The sequence below is a fragment of the Clupea harengus genome, chromosome 1, assembly GCF_900700415.2.
Source record: "Clupea harengus chromosome 1, Ch_v2.0.2, whole genome shotgun sequence".
Taxonomy (NCBI): Eukaryota; Metazoa; Chordata; class Actinopteri; order Clupeiformes; family Clupeidae; genus Clupea; species Clupea harengus.
Genome location: NC_045152.1, coordinates 5,156,859 through 5,171,277, shown reverse-complemented (window position 1 = coordinate 5,171,277; position 14,419 = coordinate 5,156,859). Strand labels below are relative to the sequence as shown.

At 44.0% G+C, this 14,419-nt stretch overlaps 3 protein-coding genes across 3 annotated transcripts in view; 2 read left to right on the top strand and 1 right to left on the bottom strand.

Moving 5' to 3' along the window:
* Positions 1-377: 377 nt before the first annotated feature.
* scpep1 (serine carboxypeptidase 1) lies at positions 378-5,511 on the bottom strand. Its single transcript, XM_031565275.2, has 13 exons — positions 5,369-5,511; positions 4,866-5,008; positions 4,639-4,728; positions 4,235-4,390; positions 4,060-4,134; positions 3,593-3,665; positions 3,226-3,263; positions 2,036-2,164; positions 1,685-1,775; positions 1,380-1,493; positions 1,027-1,164; positions 619-782; positions 378-447 (listed from the first exon to the last, which is right to left on the bottom strand). Exons 1-13 carry the CDS (start codon positions 5,430-5,432, stop codon positions 385-387), a joined length of 1,338 nt encoding a protein of 445 aa, XP_031421135.1. The 5' UTR covers positions 5,433-5,511; the 3' UTR covers positions 378-384.
* A 52-nt stretch (positions 5,512-5,563) lies between these two features.
* coil (coilin p80) lies at positions 5,564-9,652 on the top strand. Its single transcript, XM_012827144.3, has 7 exons — positions 5,564-5,878; positions 6,052-7,372; positions 7,649-7,738; positions 8,059-8,106; positions 8,604-8,673; positions 8,795-8,883; positions 9,393-9,652. The coding sequence occupies exons 1-7, from the start codon at positions 5,628-5,630 to the stop codon at positions 9,450-9,452; spliced, it is 1,929 nt and encodes a 642-aa protein (XP_012682598.2). The 5' UTR covers positions 5,564-5,627; the 3' UTR covers positions 9,453-9,652.
* Positions 9,653-10,182: 530 nt separating this feature from the next.
* rab11fip4a (RAB11 family interacting protein 4 (class II) a) overlaps positions 10,183-14,419 on the top strand; it is a 64,323-nt gene continuing 60,086 nt past the window's right edge. Inside the window, exon 1 of the mRNA XM_012827165.3 lies at positions 10,183-10,482. Coding sequence (XP_012682619.1) covers positions 10,330-10,482 — 153 coding nt within the window. The 5' untranslated portion in view covers positions 10,183-10,329. The remainder of the gene's footprint in view (positions 10,483-14,419) is intronic.

Below are 14,419 nucleotides of genomic sequence, written 5' to 3'. Positions count from 1 at the left end.
CATTGCAAACACTAAATATCATGTACTACTTCATTATCCAGAGGAGGACATGGACTGGTCAAAATACTAGCTGTGAGATGCCTTGTCAAAGTCACTAAGAGCCAAGTTAGACCTCTATGGGAAACACCAAATATGCATGACAACACAGATTAAAAAAAAGAAATCCCAACCATTTATTGTTCCTGGGCCATTACAGAGTAAATGCATAAGATCATCAAAAAAGCAGTCAGTCAATACAGGACTTTGGAGACTTGGGGTAATAAAGGTCTAGGCTGGAAGAGGCAGAGTGATTTTGGTGCAATCGTGCTGATTTGATTGTCTGAAAGTGTAGGAGGGCCAGCCCTGCTGGCGCCATCGGAGATGAGATAGTCCCTTCTACTCCTGCTACTCCTGCTGAGTGATCATCTGCATCATCCGCAAGGCCATGGGCCCCTGGTCTGACGGGATCTGACACACAAATGAGGGCATCATCAGAATCCAACACGGTCACTTGTAGATCACACTCTTTAACAATTAAGAGACTTATATACAGATGCCAGGTAGTTATGTAGATTAGGTCAAGACAGACATTTTAATAATGTCAAAACATTAAATGCTGCTAGCGAGTAACCAACTCACCATGTGGCCAGCTTTGAGTATCCAGTAGAAGGCAAAGTTCTTGTGGGTCTTGTAGAAGCCCCCAGTGACGCCGGGTGACTCTGGGTCATCCAGGGCTGTCCACTTCATCTTACTGAAGCTCTGGATCTCTGGCCACCTCAGAGACTTCACCCAGATCTCCTGACCTGAGAGCAATCAAACAAAAACTAGTCATGCTCATCTGCATTGTGGTCAGCTCCACTGGGAAGTGGCAGCAAAATACAATATAAATTCAAATTAAAAAGTACCAATTTTCTGCCACGTTGCCAGGTGGCAACCACAATCACTATATGGTTTACTAAATCATGGCTCTTCCGGTTGTGTACTACCTCTCCAGATAACATCACTTAGTCATCTCTGCTTTTGGCATTTGAGAAGCCTTGAACTCACCAATGGTGTCCACAATAAGGTCGAGCTGTCCATTGTAGACGGTGACATTGACCCCGGCCACCAAGAGCTCATCCACAATATCAGTCACAGACTTCATGAAGTCTCCAGACATGCTGGCAAAGACTTCCTCCGCCTGTCCTGTGGGTTAACAAAAGAACACACAATATTACATACATGGTATTCTAGGGAAAACGCAACCCTTCAATCTTCCTTATCGCCTGGTTTGCTACAGACTTTTAGGTGGTCTTCCTCTGTTGATGATACTATAAACCAATGACTCAAGATAATCTGTTCCACCCACTTTTTCATTCTAGTTAAAACCATATGATGGTGGTGGAGTAAAATCAGTTTACCTCCCCAGGTGACATTTTGTGGGATGATGCCAAGCTTCTTCCTGATTTTGCCGTTCATCAGCTGGCCGAGAGTTTCGCTGTTCAGGGGCCGAACGTGGCGTTTAGCCAATACAGCTGCAGGGAAGAGAGGTAAACGGTGAAGCCTGGGTCACCACACACACACACACACACACACACACACACACACACACACACACACACACACACACACACACACACACACACACACACACACACACACACACACACACACACACACACACACCTTTTAGTAAGGACAGGAAGAATTTTTTATTTGAACTCACAGAGATAGCCCTCCTTTAGGGAGGATTTCACAGAGTCATCATCGTCAGATTCTTGACCGAGGATGTTGTAAAAATTAACCCCATTTGTGTTCTGCAAAGAACAGGGCACAGTTCCATGACTTCACCAACACGTTACCTGGCCTTCAATACATGTATCGATAATCACAAACACTAACCAGTTATATTAATACACCATTTGTGGATATTTAATCACAAACACTAACCAGTTATATTAATACACCATTTGTGGATATTTTGGATGGAATTCTTTAAATGACGATTAATATAAAAAGAGCAGTCAATGAATGCCTGAATAACAAATGAAAAATAGCGTCTATTAGGCCGGCTGACCTGCTCCACCACATTCTCCAAGATCGACCAGAGCGCTGTGGCCTTCTCAAACTCTCCATCGCTCACGGCGCGCTTCACCGCCTCAGCCGCATTGCCCACCTCAGCCAGGCCGGCGTCGTCCAGCAAAGACTGCAAGGCAGAGCACAGACACACAGAGCTACAGCACCACAGGTAAACAAGGCAGAGCACAGACACACAGAGCTACAGCACCACAGCTAAACACGGCAGAGCACAGACACACAGAGCTACAGCACCACAGCTAAATACAGATGACAGGTCTCCGTACCAAATCACTGCTCATTCCCACTAATGATGCCGAGTAAGACAGACTGAACATTGAAATTCAGTGCAAAAAATCTTGGTACTGCAAAAGGCACTTTGCGTACAAGTGTCTAAGTGACTATTAAGCAAATGATGCATAACATTAGCCATTAGTTTATTGCAGTTTACTTCCCTTTTGGGTTTCCATTGGATAACCACTAGCATATGCGAAGCAGACTAGACAATGAATCATCTTCCCCATCAGTAAGAATAAGCATGGAAATCCCTACTAATAATCTCACAGAACAGAATGTCCCCTACACATAGAACAGATCTGACCCAAACCACAACCCTACGGTACATGTAACATACTGATGTGAGCACCTGTAGGGTAACACTTACACAATTATTAGATTACTTCCAATAGCCCTTATACCCCTAACAAGATCACAAGGGCCTCAGATCTCTGACTTGGCATGGTTTTCTCTTGAATATACCCATAATAGTTCCAAGTGTTCATGGTGTTGCCGTTTGTGAATGCAAATGCCTGCACGGTCAGACTCCTGTGTATCCACGGAGAGAAATAACCCGTCTTTGCACTGAAACACAGCTATAAATAGTTAGTTAGCTAGTTGGCCATTGGCTAGTCTTTGCCGTGTGTTCAAGTGCAACTTTTTGGCCCAGACCCAAGTGACGTGACACAACAGTCAGTCTTCATCGCCACTAGTTCTTTGATGTCGCTTTGGTGTGATTCTGACTGAAGACTTCCCTCTGCGGTCTCTGATGACCTGAAGTATGTCGACAGTGCTGCAGGCTGGTGTGGGTAGCCACATTTCCCCAAGTGAGAAGGAAACTGTGGCAATTCAATGCAAGGTCAGACACCGTTACTAGCTGCTCGAGACAGACAGACAGACAGACATCCTACTTACTGTGCTGTAGAGATAAGGTCCCCATGTCAGGACAGAATCTGCAGTGAAAAAAAAAAAAAAAATGAAAAAGCAGAAATGGATATCTGCTTAGCTAAGCATTTTCCCCTCACTGCACCCAACAGCCTTACATCAGATCTCTGCAGTCAGGTGGAGTATGTCCACACGGACTGCGACTTTGGCCTGTGCTGCTGTAACATGACATTTCTGCTAGTATAAGCCCTTCTTCAGGGAGCAAGGGCTAAAACTAGTATCGAAGTCTAAATGTTCACATGACCCAAGTTCACTAGAATGCTGAATGTTTTATACCATTTTGAAAACAGAAGAATGCGTTGATAGTATGATTGTAGTTAGGCAGACAGCCACCAACCTAGAGGCGAGATCCAGGAATCTCCCAGGGCTACTCCAGCAAGGTTGCACTTGACTGCTCCTGAAGAAATAGCCTGCATATTGCCATAGGACAGTTACAGATGAACAAACAGCTTATTAAAACCTCCGGAATCAGAATCCTGTTTATTGGCATAAGTTTACACATACAAGGAATTTCACTCCGGGTTTAGTGGCTCTCGGTGTACTTACACAAAATATATACGACACAACACAACGGTCTACATGGGAAAATCACTAAAAATCACACTTTACATATATAATTGGCCTAGAAGACAAGATCAGAGCTGGGACAGATCTCAGGGAGATAAATGATCACGAGACAACACAGAGGAAGTGATCTTAAACAGCAACACAGATGTCTGTTCCTCAATTGGTCATGTTCAAACCACATGAATTTCTCTGGGATCAATTAGATTCAATTAGCACTGAATATTTTGAATCAATTACCTTGGTGAGCTCCAGTGAAATGGCTGCTGCCATTTTTCCACCATAAGACTCAGAGAATATATAAAAGGGAATGCTCTGTGGGCAGAAGGAAAAATGCACAGCAAAATATAACCCTATAGCTGTTTATTAAAGTACGGGTTTGTAAAAACACCCAGTGTTGCACACCACAGTTTACCTGAAATTCTGCCTTTTGGGAGAAGAACTCCTTCAGCAGGACCAACATGTCGGCCGCCACAGCAGCGACATCTTTGGTGAGAGCATCTGGAGAGTCAGTGTAGCTGAAGCCGGTGCCCACGGGGTTATCCACAAACAGCACGCTGGCAGCTTGGATCTGAACACAACGGACACAAGTTCTGGACAAGATACAAGTATGGGGCAACCCAGGGCCAACTTTTGTTTCCGGTTTAAATAAATAAATAATATACAATAATTCAGATCCTTCCTGTCGTCATAGTGCTCTTAAAAATAGCACCACAAGCTCAAAGCATTTCAAGAAGCAGAGACAATTAGATCAGGTGTGTAATGTGATGTATTGAAAGAGTAATAGTTCACAGTACTAGTATTTTAGTGCATATTCACCCAAGTAGTTTCTCTCTCATCCAGCTCACGGTCAAGTGGACCAATCTCTTCGAAGTTACCAAAACCAGTGCCAGAACCGCCAGGCCCACCCTGAAAAATATATATAAAAACTTACTTTGAAATAATCATATCGATAATCTACTTGAAACAGTTCCACATAATTTAAAGAAAAGGGTAGAAAAATTCTAAGATTAAAGGTTATCATTTCAGAAGAGACTAGAAATCACCTGAAGCCACATCACCAGCGGTAACTCTGTGTAACTGTTGTCAGGACTGTTGGCGTAGTAAAGCCACCAAAACATGTGCGCCCCTTCCCGGACATCCACGTAGCCCCAAGACTCTTTGGCTGCAGATACTGGACCCGAAAAACCTGTTGACAAAGTATGCAAGCTAGTTAATAATGTTTATGTTCTACAACCCAGGTATGATTTATGACTTCAAAGAACGTTATACAGCTAAGGACACCATAAGGTGACTTTCGATTTCATTAGGTAAATCTCAGCAATGCATTGCCCTTCGGGAAAGGATTTAAAAAAAAAAAAAATCTAATTTGCGTAATTTGTCTGCCCAGTTTGATTGCAATACACTGCTTTAACAGCACAAAGCGATGCTACTGTACACAGTTTAGGGACCTTTAGAAAGCCGACAAATAGAGCCAAGTCAGCACGTTATATGGGGAAGAACAAGAGACATATGACATACAGAAAACATTTGAAAGTCATATAATTACCGCTGTGAATGGACAAAAACAGCAGCAGCATAGTAGCCACGGTACAAGTCGTTGGCCGCCCCATTGTCCTTTTGCTTACAAGTTACTGTAAGCTATGATGTGGGGAGCAGATGGGCAAAACATATAGGCAGAAGTCATATGACTTTTCAGTCAGCTGACCTAGGTAAGGAAGTTAGGCGCGTTAACTTCCATGCCGACAGACGGCAGTAGCTAGCATTATAACCACAATTAAACTTCGCCAACGCACTTTCTAGCAACAATGGCCGCTTCCAGCCTCAATGTGGTTCGAGTGAGGCTGTATTTTGATTATCCTCCTCCTGCCGTATCCACCTGTCGTATGTGTTGGTTGCTTATAGATCTCAACAAATGCAGGGTTGTTGCAGATTTGGTCAGCGTCATTAGGGAAAAGTTTGACTACAGCCGCAAGACTTGCTTAGACCTGTTCATTGAAGACTGCTACCTGCCACCTTCAGAGAGCATCTACGTCGTTCGGGATAATGACAGTATAAGGTAACGCCGGCCAGTGGATGATCTTTCATGTCACGTAGATATGTGAATCAAGCATCACCAGCATTTGAAGCCAGTTAGTGTTTTATCTTGCATTCGCTAAGTTACTAGTGCATTCAAATAATTAGCCGCAATTGCTCATTATCCTCTTAACATGTTTTTTTTTTGACTGGCAGGGTGAAAGCTGAAAGTTTGTCCCACCTGAATGGTGCAGAGCCAGACACATCCAAGAGTAAAGGCAATAAAAGAACGCGGGAATCTGAAACACAGGAGGTGGAGGATGAACAGATTAGCACCTCGAAAAGGAGAAAAGAAACTGAAAATAGTCAGGGAACCCAGTTAGATCTGACTGAGAATGGCAAGACAAAGAAAAAGAAGAATAAAAAGAAGAAGAGGAAAGAGGCACCTGCCAGTGAGCTGCTGACAGAGACTCTCAAACAGACCTCTGTAGCTTCAGTGCCTAAACCTCAGCCAGAAAAATCCACTAAAAGACAGCAACCCTCTACTCCTGTTTTAAATGGCAAACCGGCTACCAAGAAACCACAGGGAACATCGTCAGACTCCAGCGACAGCAGTGATGAAGAACCCCCAAAGAGACCAGCTCAGCCTAAACCTGCCAAGACAACGAGCAGTGTTGCAGCTCCCGTCAGCAAGCCAGGCTTAGCTAAACGCAAGGACAGCCCGTCATCGTCTGACTCGGACTCTGTTCAGCCTCCCCCTAAAAAGTCACCCGCTGCCAAATCCCTTCCTGCTAAACCCAATCCTAGTTCTGCGAAAGCTGCTGTGAAGACAAAGACTAAACCCCTATCCAAAAAGAAGGCCCAGAGCTCTTCCTCCGACTCTGACTCCAGTGCAGAGAGGCCCCCTCCCAAAAGGACTCCTGTCAGGGTCGCCCCACCTGCCCTGTCATCAAACCCTAAAGCTTCAGTTTCGGCCTCAGCCGGCAGCTCAAAGAAGCCGCTGGCTAAATCAGCAGAGACCTCGGACTCCGATTCCTCCTCTAGTTCAGAGACGCCTCCTGCCCGAAAGCCCTCTGCCATAGCAACCCCCAAGGCCCCTTCCTCTGCCACAGCAACCCCCAAAGCCCCTTCCTCTGCCCCGACCTCAGCTGCCAGGCCAGCAGCAAAGCCATCGACTCAACCAGCAGCCAAAGCGGCCGCTAGTGCCTCAGACTCGGACAGCAGTGAAGAGATCGAGCTGGTCATCAGAAAACCGGAGCTGAACGGCATGGGCTTAAATGTGGCCAGGGGGGTGTCATCCACTCCTGTCGGAGGGGCTGGCAGGGGCAGGGCGGCTGTGAGAAGCCCAGGAAGAGGCTCGGGGAGTGGGGAGGGAAGGTTTGCATGGAGAGGGGCTGGTGGCCGAAGTGGCGGAAGAGGCGGACGCGGGAACGGAACACCGTGGAACAAGGGCTTGCGGTATGACTGTAGCGATGAGGATCAGAGGAAGGACAGAAGGTTTAATGACTCACTGACCAACACCAGTTTGATCCTGCGGGTAAGTCCTACTTTAGAACTGTCAAACGATAACATGTCATCCTACCTATTTAAATGTAGAGGTCTGTGCATTACTCAGTTTCGATGTCTGAATGGTGTTCCCTTTAACTTGCATTGATAACACATTTAGAAGAAACCTACACTAGGATATGCATTTTTTATTTCCTATATGTGCGCCCTCTTCTAACCTTTGACCTAGGTGGTCATCACCTTCCTCCATTAAAGAGCAGCCGGAGAGTATGTCAATTGTAACCCCCCCATTGTCATTATGTAACAGAATCCACCTGAACCCACTCCCCCACGGGACTATAATGGGTTGCCACTGTTGGCTGCACCTCCACCTGTTGGACAGAAGATCGCCTTTAAGGTACAATAACTGTGGAGCTATTTCAGGCGCAAAGCTTGTGTCTATGAAAACATGCTCTTAGGACTTTCTGGCAGCAATCCACGCTCTTCACTACCCCATAGTTTTCCTCTCTGTTTAAAGCTGGGGTCGTTTATCCTTCAGGAAATGAGTTCATTCTATTAGAGAGTCTTCAAAGTGTTCTTATTATTCTAGAACACATCAGATCAGTTGTGGCATTGTCATTATAACTGAGTAAACATGAATATTACTCTGGTGGTTTGTGTGTAATTGTATCCTTGGAGTACAGTGTCTTCCTCATGTACTGTTTTGATTTTGTTCAGCTGCTGGAGCTGACTGAGAATTACACACCGGAGGTGTCGGATTACAAGGTAAACTGCATTGAGTTTCAAAATATTTATGTATCACCACCCATTGAAAGCTACCATCAGAGGATTGCACTTTCACTCATAGGTATCCAGCCAGTACTGACTGATGCAGTTGGTTAAGCATCGTGTCAAATCCGCACCTAACTCATAATTGTGGTCGCTAGTCTTGATTATATCAGTTTGATCATTTACAACATTTACAAACAGTGCACAGTGGAAGCAACATACACATTCATCATTTCCCAATTTCTAAGAGATACAGGAAGTGTTAGTTTCTTGTGCTGGTTGAATTGTTCTACATAAGAAACATAAACATTTGTACTCCCGTTCGGCATTCGTAAATAAACCATAGTAGCTATACACAGCTGATCTCAGCCATGCGGCCATCTTATGTTCTTTTGTAAGACAGGATGGGTATGTCTCTATGGTCCACTCTATTCCTCCTCATGTCTCTATGGTCCACTCTTTTCCTCCTCTTACTCACCTCCTTTCTCCATCAGGAAGGGAGGATCACTGGATTCAGTGCCATCACCAACATGGTGGAGATAGAACTGATGTCCAGACCAAAAGGTGTAGTACAGACTTTCACAATTGACAAGTGCTTGATGTTTCCATATACAGTACACTGTGTGATAATTCAGTTTAGCCCGTTAGTTGGTTCTCTAATGAGTCTGTCCTGTTCTCTGTTCAGTCTATACAGAACCGGGTAAATTTGACCTGGTGTATGAGAACGCTGACGGTTCTGAGGTGGTGGAGTATGCAGTGACCCAAGGATCTCAGGTATACATCATCATCCTCACAGACTCTATATCTGATTTATATCCTGTTCATTTGACATCAAAGAGTGATTGTGATGGCTGAGATTTCTACAATAACAAGTGCATAACTTACAAACTTTGAAGTTCAAAAACTTAAGCTTTTTGACGATTGATGGATTAAGTGCACCAGTGGAATTGGCTTCATTCTCCACTGGTCCATTTAGTAATTCATATAGGCCTATGTTTATAGTGGTAAGAGTTCACTGTTGGCATTTTAACTTAGTTCTGTGTGTTCTGCCAGTTCAGCATTCAGTGTAACATTTGCGCTGCACATCGCTGTTGCAGTTGAGCTAAAGCCTTCTCTTTTGTCAGTCGTCTGCCTGAGTTTAACCCTTCTCCCCCCATCATACAAACGTGGCTCCAGGATGATCCCCTCTAATTGTTGTGAGTTGAAAGCGGTTGGCGCTTTGTGAACCAGCTGCCTTGTGTGCTGAAACACTGTGTCTCTGCTTTCTGATGTCTATCGCTCAGCTGACCGAGCGGTGGGATTCGCTGTTGGAACCGCGGCTCATTGTGGAGAACGTGGGATGAGTGTCGTCACGCTGGAGGCAAGCCGAAGCCACAATCACAGGAAGTGCTGAAGGGGAACATCTTAACTTTTGTTTTTAATGTTTAGAACGTTTTTTTCACATATGTCAAAAAGAGTTGACTTCCTGGTAAAGGAGATGATTTTAATATTTTCAATGTTGATGTAAACTGTGAAGATTTAATAAATGAATGTCCTTTATAAACAGCCTACAGTATTTTTATTTGGCTTAATAATTAGGCTGGAACACAAAATACAGAGGACCAAATCCCTTCCTGGTTTATCTGTAAATCAGGATATATAAATTATGTTTTTACAACAACAACAACAACAACATAATTTATGTGAGAAATGGTAAGGGTATTTAATCACGATTAAATAACAACACATACTCCAGAAGTTCCTTTGATGATTAATTCTCACAGTTTGTGTTCCTCCTCCCTCATACAGCCTAGTAAATAGCCATGCCTACGTCACAAGTGTGAAAAACATATTTGAGGAACTCTTGAGAAATGATAACGTATGGATGATTCATAATGTCTTGACACGCAGAGGGAGGGTCCTTACGTGGATGATGTTAGAATGATCATTGATCCCAGGCTTTAATAAAAAGCTCCGCATATCATGTATAGAACAGTGTTGTTCAAAGTTATATCTCATGGTTAATTAAAAAGGGATTTATTTTACAGAGGAATTTTAATTGTAATTCTCGACTTCCCCTTACGACCCACTCAATGGTCCTTTCCGTTCAGCCAGTGATGCTGCTGATGTCACCGTTGCGCGCTGAGAAGCGGAGCTGCGAACGCTGGTGGTGATGGCGCCCGTTGCACGGATTCCCTTGGAGTGCATTTAATTTTTTCTCTTGACAACTCAAACACGACAATGGACGGCAATGTCTTCCCTGATCAAGAGCAACTGCTGGGGTTTCTGAAAAAGCTGAAAGAAGTCTTCGACGTTTGTGACGAGGATGAAGACGGCTTTATTCGGGTAGAGCACCTCGTAGACCTTGGACTTCAGTTCGGGCAGGGGGATGAGGTAAGGTCCTCTCATTAAACTGCTGTAAATCATAAAGATGGCCGGATGAAAATAAACATCCCATCTATTGCCGACAAAATGATGTCAAAGATATATGTGCTAACTGCCATTGACGTGACATAAATAAAATACCTTCCTTGAAATCAACTTGCTGCTTTGCCAGTTCTCATTAACAGGTTGTCATAACAGTTGACAGTGAAACTGGTGATCTTGATCTGATTTTCGTTAAGATGGTTGACCTTTTCTCACAGCGTTGAGTCATTCATTACGAAGACAACTCATTTTAATGCTTAATCATGTAGCTCACCTTGGTGTGTAGCTTAGGGTACAGTGCCTCATCTCAGCCCTCTGGCAGGGATGGAGAGAGATTGCATAATGTTATCGACAAGAATCCATGCATTTGCAATATTTACAACGAATTTCTTTACCATTTTCAATATCTTGACCTTAAATGTATGAAATTACTTGTGGTATACTGTATCGTAAGCAATAAGCTGCAGAGATCAGGACATTTCTTGTGTCAAAGCTAATTAGATAGCGTTGTTATTTTAATGCTGAGTAAAAATCCCCCAAACATCTCTCAGACGGTCAGTTAAACCTTAAAGCTGAACAATCATGGTTCAAGATAGGATATTTAGCCCTTTTGCTTTCATAAGGGCAGAGAAAGAAGGGGATATTATTTTTTAACCTCCTCATTAATTGATTTAAACTAATATACCATAGTGATACACTGGGGTGTTTAGTGTACGCAGTTGAGCCTGTTACTTATACCTCTCGTTTCTTTACAGATACAACACACGCTGATGCTATTTCTGAGAGCTAATCTGAATTATTTTCATTTGGATCTCCTTACAGCTATACAATTTTGACTAAATATAGCCAAAAGTATGGCTACACAATCACTGACATCAACTGGAATTACATTCAGGCGTGGAAACTTGGTTTGCCCCCAAACAGCGTCGTAAAGCTATCCATTGCTGGCGAACAGTAAAAGCCTCTCTACTCAGTTTGATCTTAACCAAGATGCTCTTTTGGTGAGCACTTTACCCACTTTTGTGGTGGCACTGCTGATCACGTCGCTATGGAGCGAGACCATTAGATTACCCTTGAAAAGGCTGCTAGCTCAACCTGCTATTACATTGCATTGCCGTCATTCCACTCAAAGGCTCTCTATGTGGTTATCATCAGCTTCTGCTGATTTCACCAGTCATACGTAACGTGGCTGATTTTCTTTTTGGTCTCATTGGGCTAAAATCATGAGATTATGTTGCACAATAATAATAATAAAAACCTAAAGTCTTCATAATCTCTGCATCATGTTTTTCTATAGCATTTAGGTCGCTATACGTACCATTAAATTCCTCCATCACATAAAATAAAACTGTAAAATGAATAAAAAGCTTTGTGTGTAGGTCCTTTGGTTGAATAAGCACAGTGGTGCTTAATTTGAGGCACTTCTAGGTCTGTCTTAACAAACTGCTGCAGTTGATGATTATAAGGTTTACTGCCGTGTCCCCAAATGCACTGCGGGCTCTGTAATCAGCCAAAGGAACACCCATCATTGAAAATTACCCTAAATTGAAGCCAAATAATAGCTTAAGCCCAACAGAGCACTGTCATAAGTCCTCCTTGTACTCATGGTAACAGCCAGAACTGGCAAATGTAATTAGGCTTTCTACAATGAGTACTTGAATGCTTGTGAAAATTGCTATAAAAAAGTAATGCATGTGATGTGGGTGAACCTCAACATAAGTGGTGACAATGAATAAGGTCTTTTTTAAACCTCCATTTGCCACAAAAATCTCTCTAGAAGCACTAATCAATTTTGGGGTCAAATCTAGCATCAGGACATGTACCAATATATAAAAAAAGTCTGCTGGTGGTTGGTAGTTTCAGTCCTGTGGTGATTTAAAAATTGTATCACATTTAGGGATAGAACTGAACAGAAAGGAGTGTCATGAATGTTTTCTTGGTTTTAACAACACTACTGTTTGTATGTTTTTGGTTTTAGAGCTGCTTGTTAGACCTATGGAGAAGTAGTTGAAAATCAGCTTGTCAACAATGCATTAAAGAGGCCAGATCTTTTGCTGACGCATACTGGATGAAGCTTTTATGACTAGAGTGTTTCAAATGACATTTAAATGTCATTGTAAGTAATAGTAATGCCAATTGTAAGTGCTTTTCCAGGTTTTCTCTAAGTGAATGCTGTCAAATTCTGCATGGCATTTACACCCCCCCCTGTGCTTTCTGATCCACGTTGTTGACGTGTGTGATAATCACGTCTGCCATGCAGAGCAGGTAGGCTGTCAGAGCGTGACGAAGCCTGAAGCACATTCTCAGGAGAGAGATGGGACCGACCCGTTCCCCATCATCACCTCCCTGCTCTTCATCCATCACTAGACGGCCAGTATTGTATTGCTGTTATGGTTCTAATGATGTGAACTGGGGCATCCAGTTTCCATCCATTTTCAAAGCCACACGGGCCTCTCGCTCAATCTCCCCCCCCCCCCCCCCCCCCCCCGCTCTGCCCTCATACAGTCCAGCCAGACGGGGCTCCGTCGATAGGTTGTCTGTTTGTTTGTTTTGTTTTATGATTGCCCTCCTTTCCCCGGGGCAGCTTGTAAACGTGGCATGGATGTCCCGGGTTGCTAACCGCACGTTCGACGGCTCCGGCATCTATAGGTGCCGGGTGCTAAAAATAACAAGCCGCTGAGCGGAACACTTTAGCTTGCTCTGGCTCCAGCGCCGGCCCCGTCGCCATGGATACACTTGCATAACACACTGGTGGCGGACGCTCAGGCTGTGTGGTCAGTGAAGGGCTGTTGGAGGTTAGGTGGATGGCTCTTGGAGGTTAGGTGGAGGTTAGGTGGAGGGCTGTTGGAGGTTAGGGGGTGGGTGGGTGAGTGGGTTTGGTGGGGGCACCCACATCTCCCCCTTCCCAGTGAAATGTGACCAGTGGGGCTGGGCCTCAGATTAGGAGAGAAGACCCGTATTGTTTTGGGTCTCTGGTATCCAGGTCAGGCCAGTGGAGAGCATATAGGCCCATTTTTCACGGGTGTGCCTGTCTTCCTGGGCGGCACTGAACAAACGTGACAGTAGAGCTGTGTGTGTGTGTGTGTGTGTGTGTGTGTGTGTGTGTGTGTGTGTGTGTGTGTGTGTGTGTGCGCATCAGAGGAGCTAAAAAGCTCCACCGATCAGGCTAGATCCTCTCCAGAGATAGCTGCCACCTGCGCAGTGGGCACAGTCCACTCTTCTCTACATGGGCAATGGAATGAAATAAATATGCTAGGACAATCTACTAAAAAGCCTTAATTGCTTGAAAAATAAAATGGAGCTGTTTCCTTTCCCCACACGTAGGTGATCCCGGGTTAAATTATACTCAATCACCCAAGATGGTTTCCTCATTGTTAGTAACCTACAAAAGAGGAAGCATGGTGACGTGAAGGAATGGTATCTTGTGTTCTGCAGCCTCAACAAATAAGGTAGCGGATAAAGGAAGAGAAAGAGGACACATTCATTGGAAAGAAAGAAAAATAAGAGAGGGAGCGATATCACAGCTACACAGCTAGATCCATGTTTATGGTCTTGCCTTGCTTGCTTTGCAGCATATGATGGTAATAACATGATCAATGGCTGACAATCAGTTTTGTATGAATAATAAGGGCCTTTATTACACACTGTGTTATTATACACTGCGTATTTAGTTGAGTCTAGTGAAGCACACCACTGTGCCTTTGGGTTCTGTGCGGATCAGGAAATGAGTGTTGATGAGTCTGTACTGCTCTTCCCTAATGAAAATTGAATGCATCTCCTGTTTGCAGTTAAATGCAAGATTACCCAAAGACGCCGTCCAATATCTTCTCCAGGAGGTGTTGTGTCCACCCTCCCTCACACGGTCACTTCATTATTCATTTCAGGGAGCGTTGTCTTCTTAATT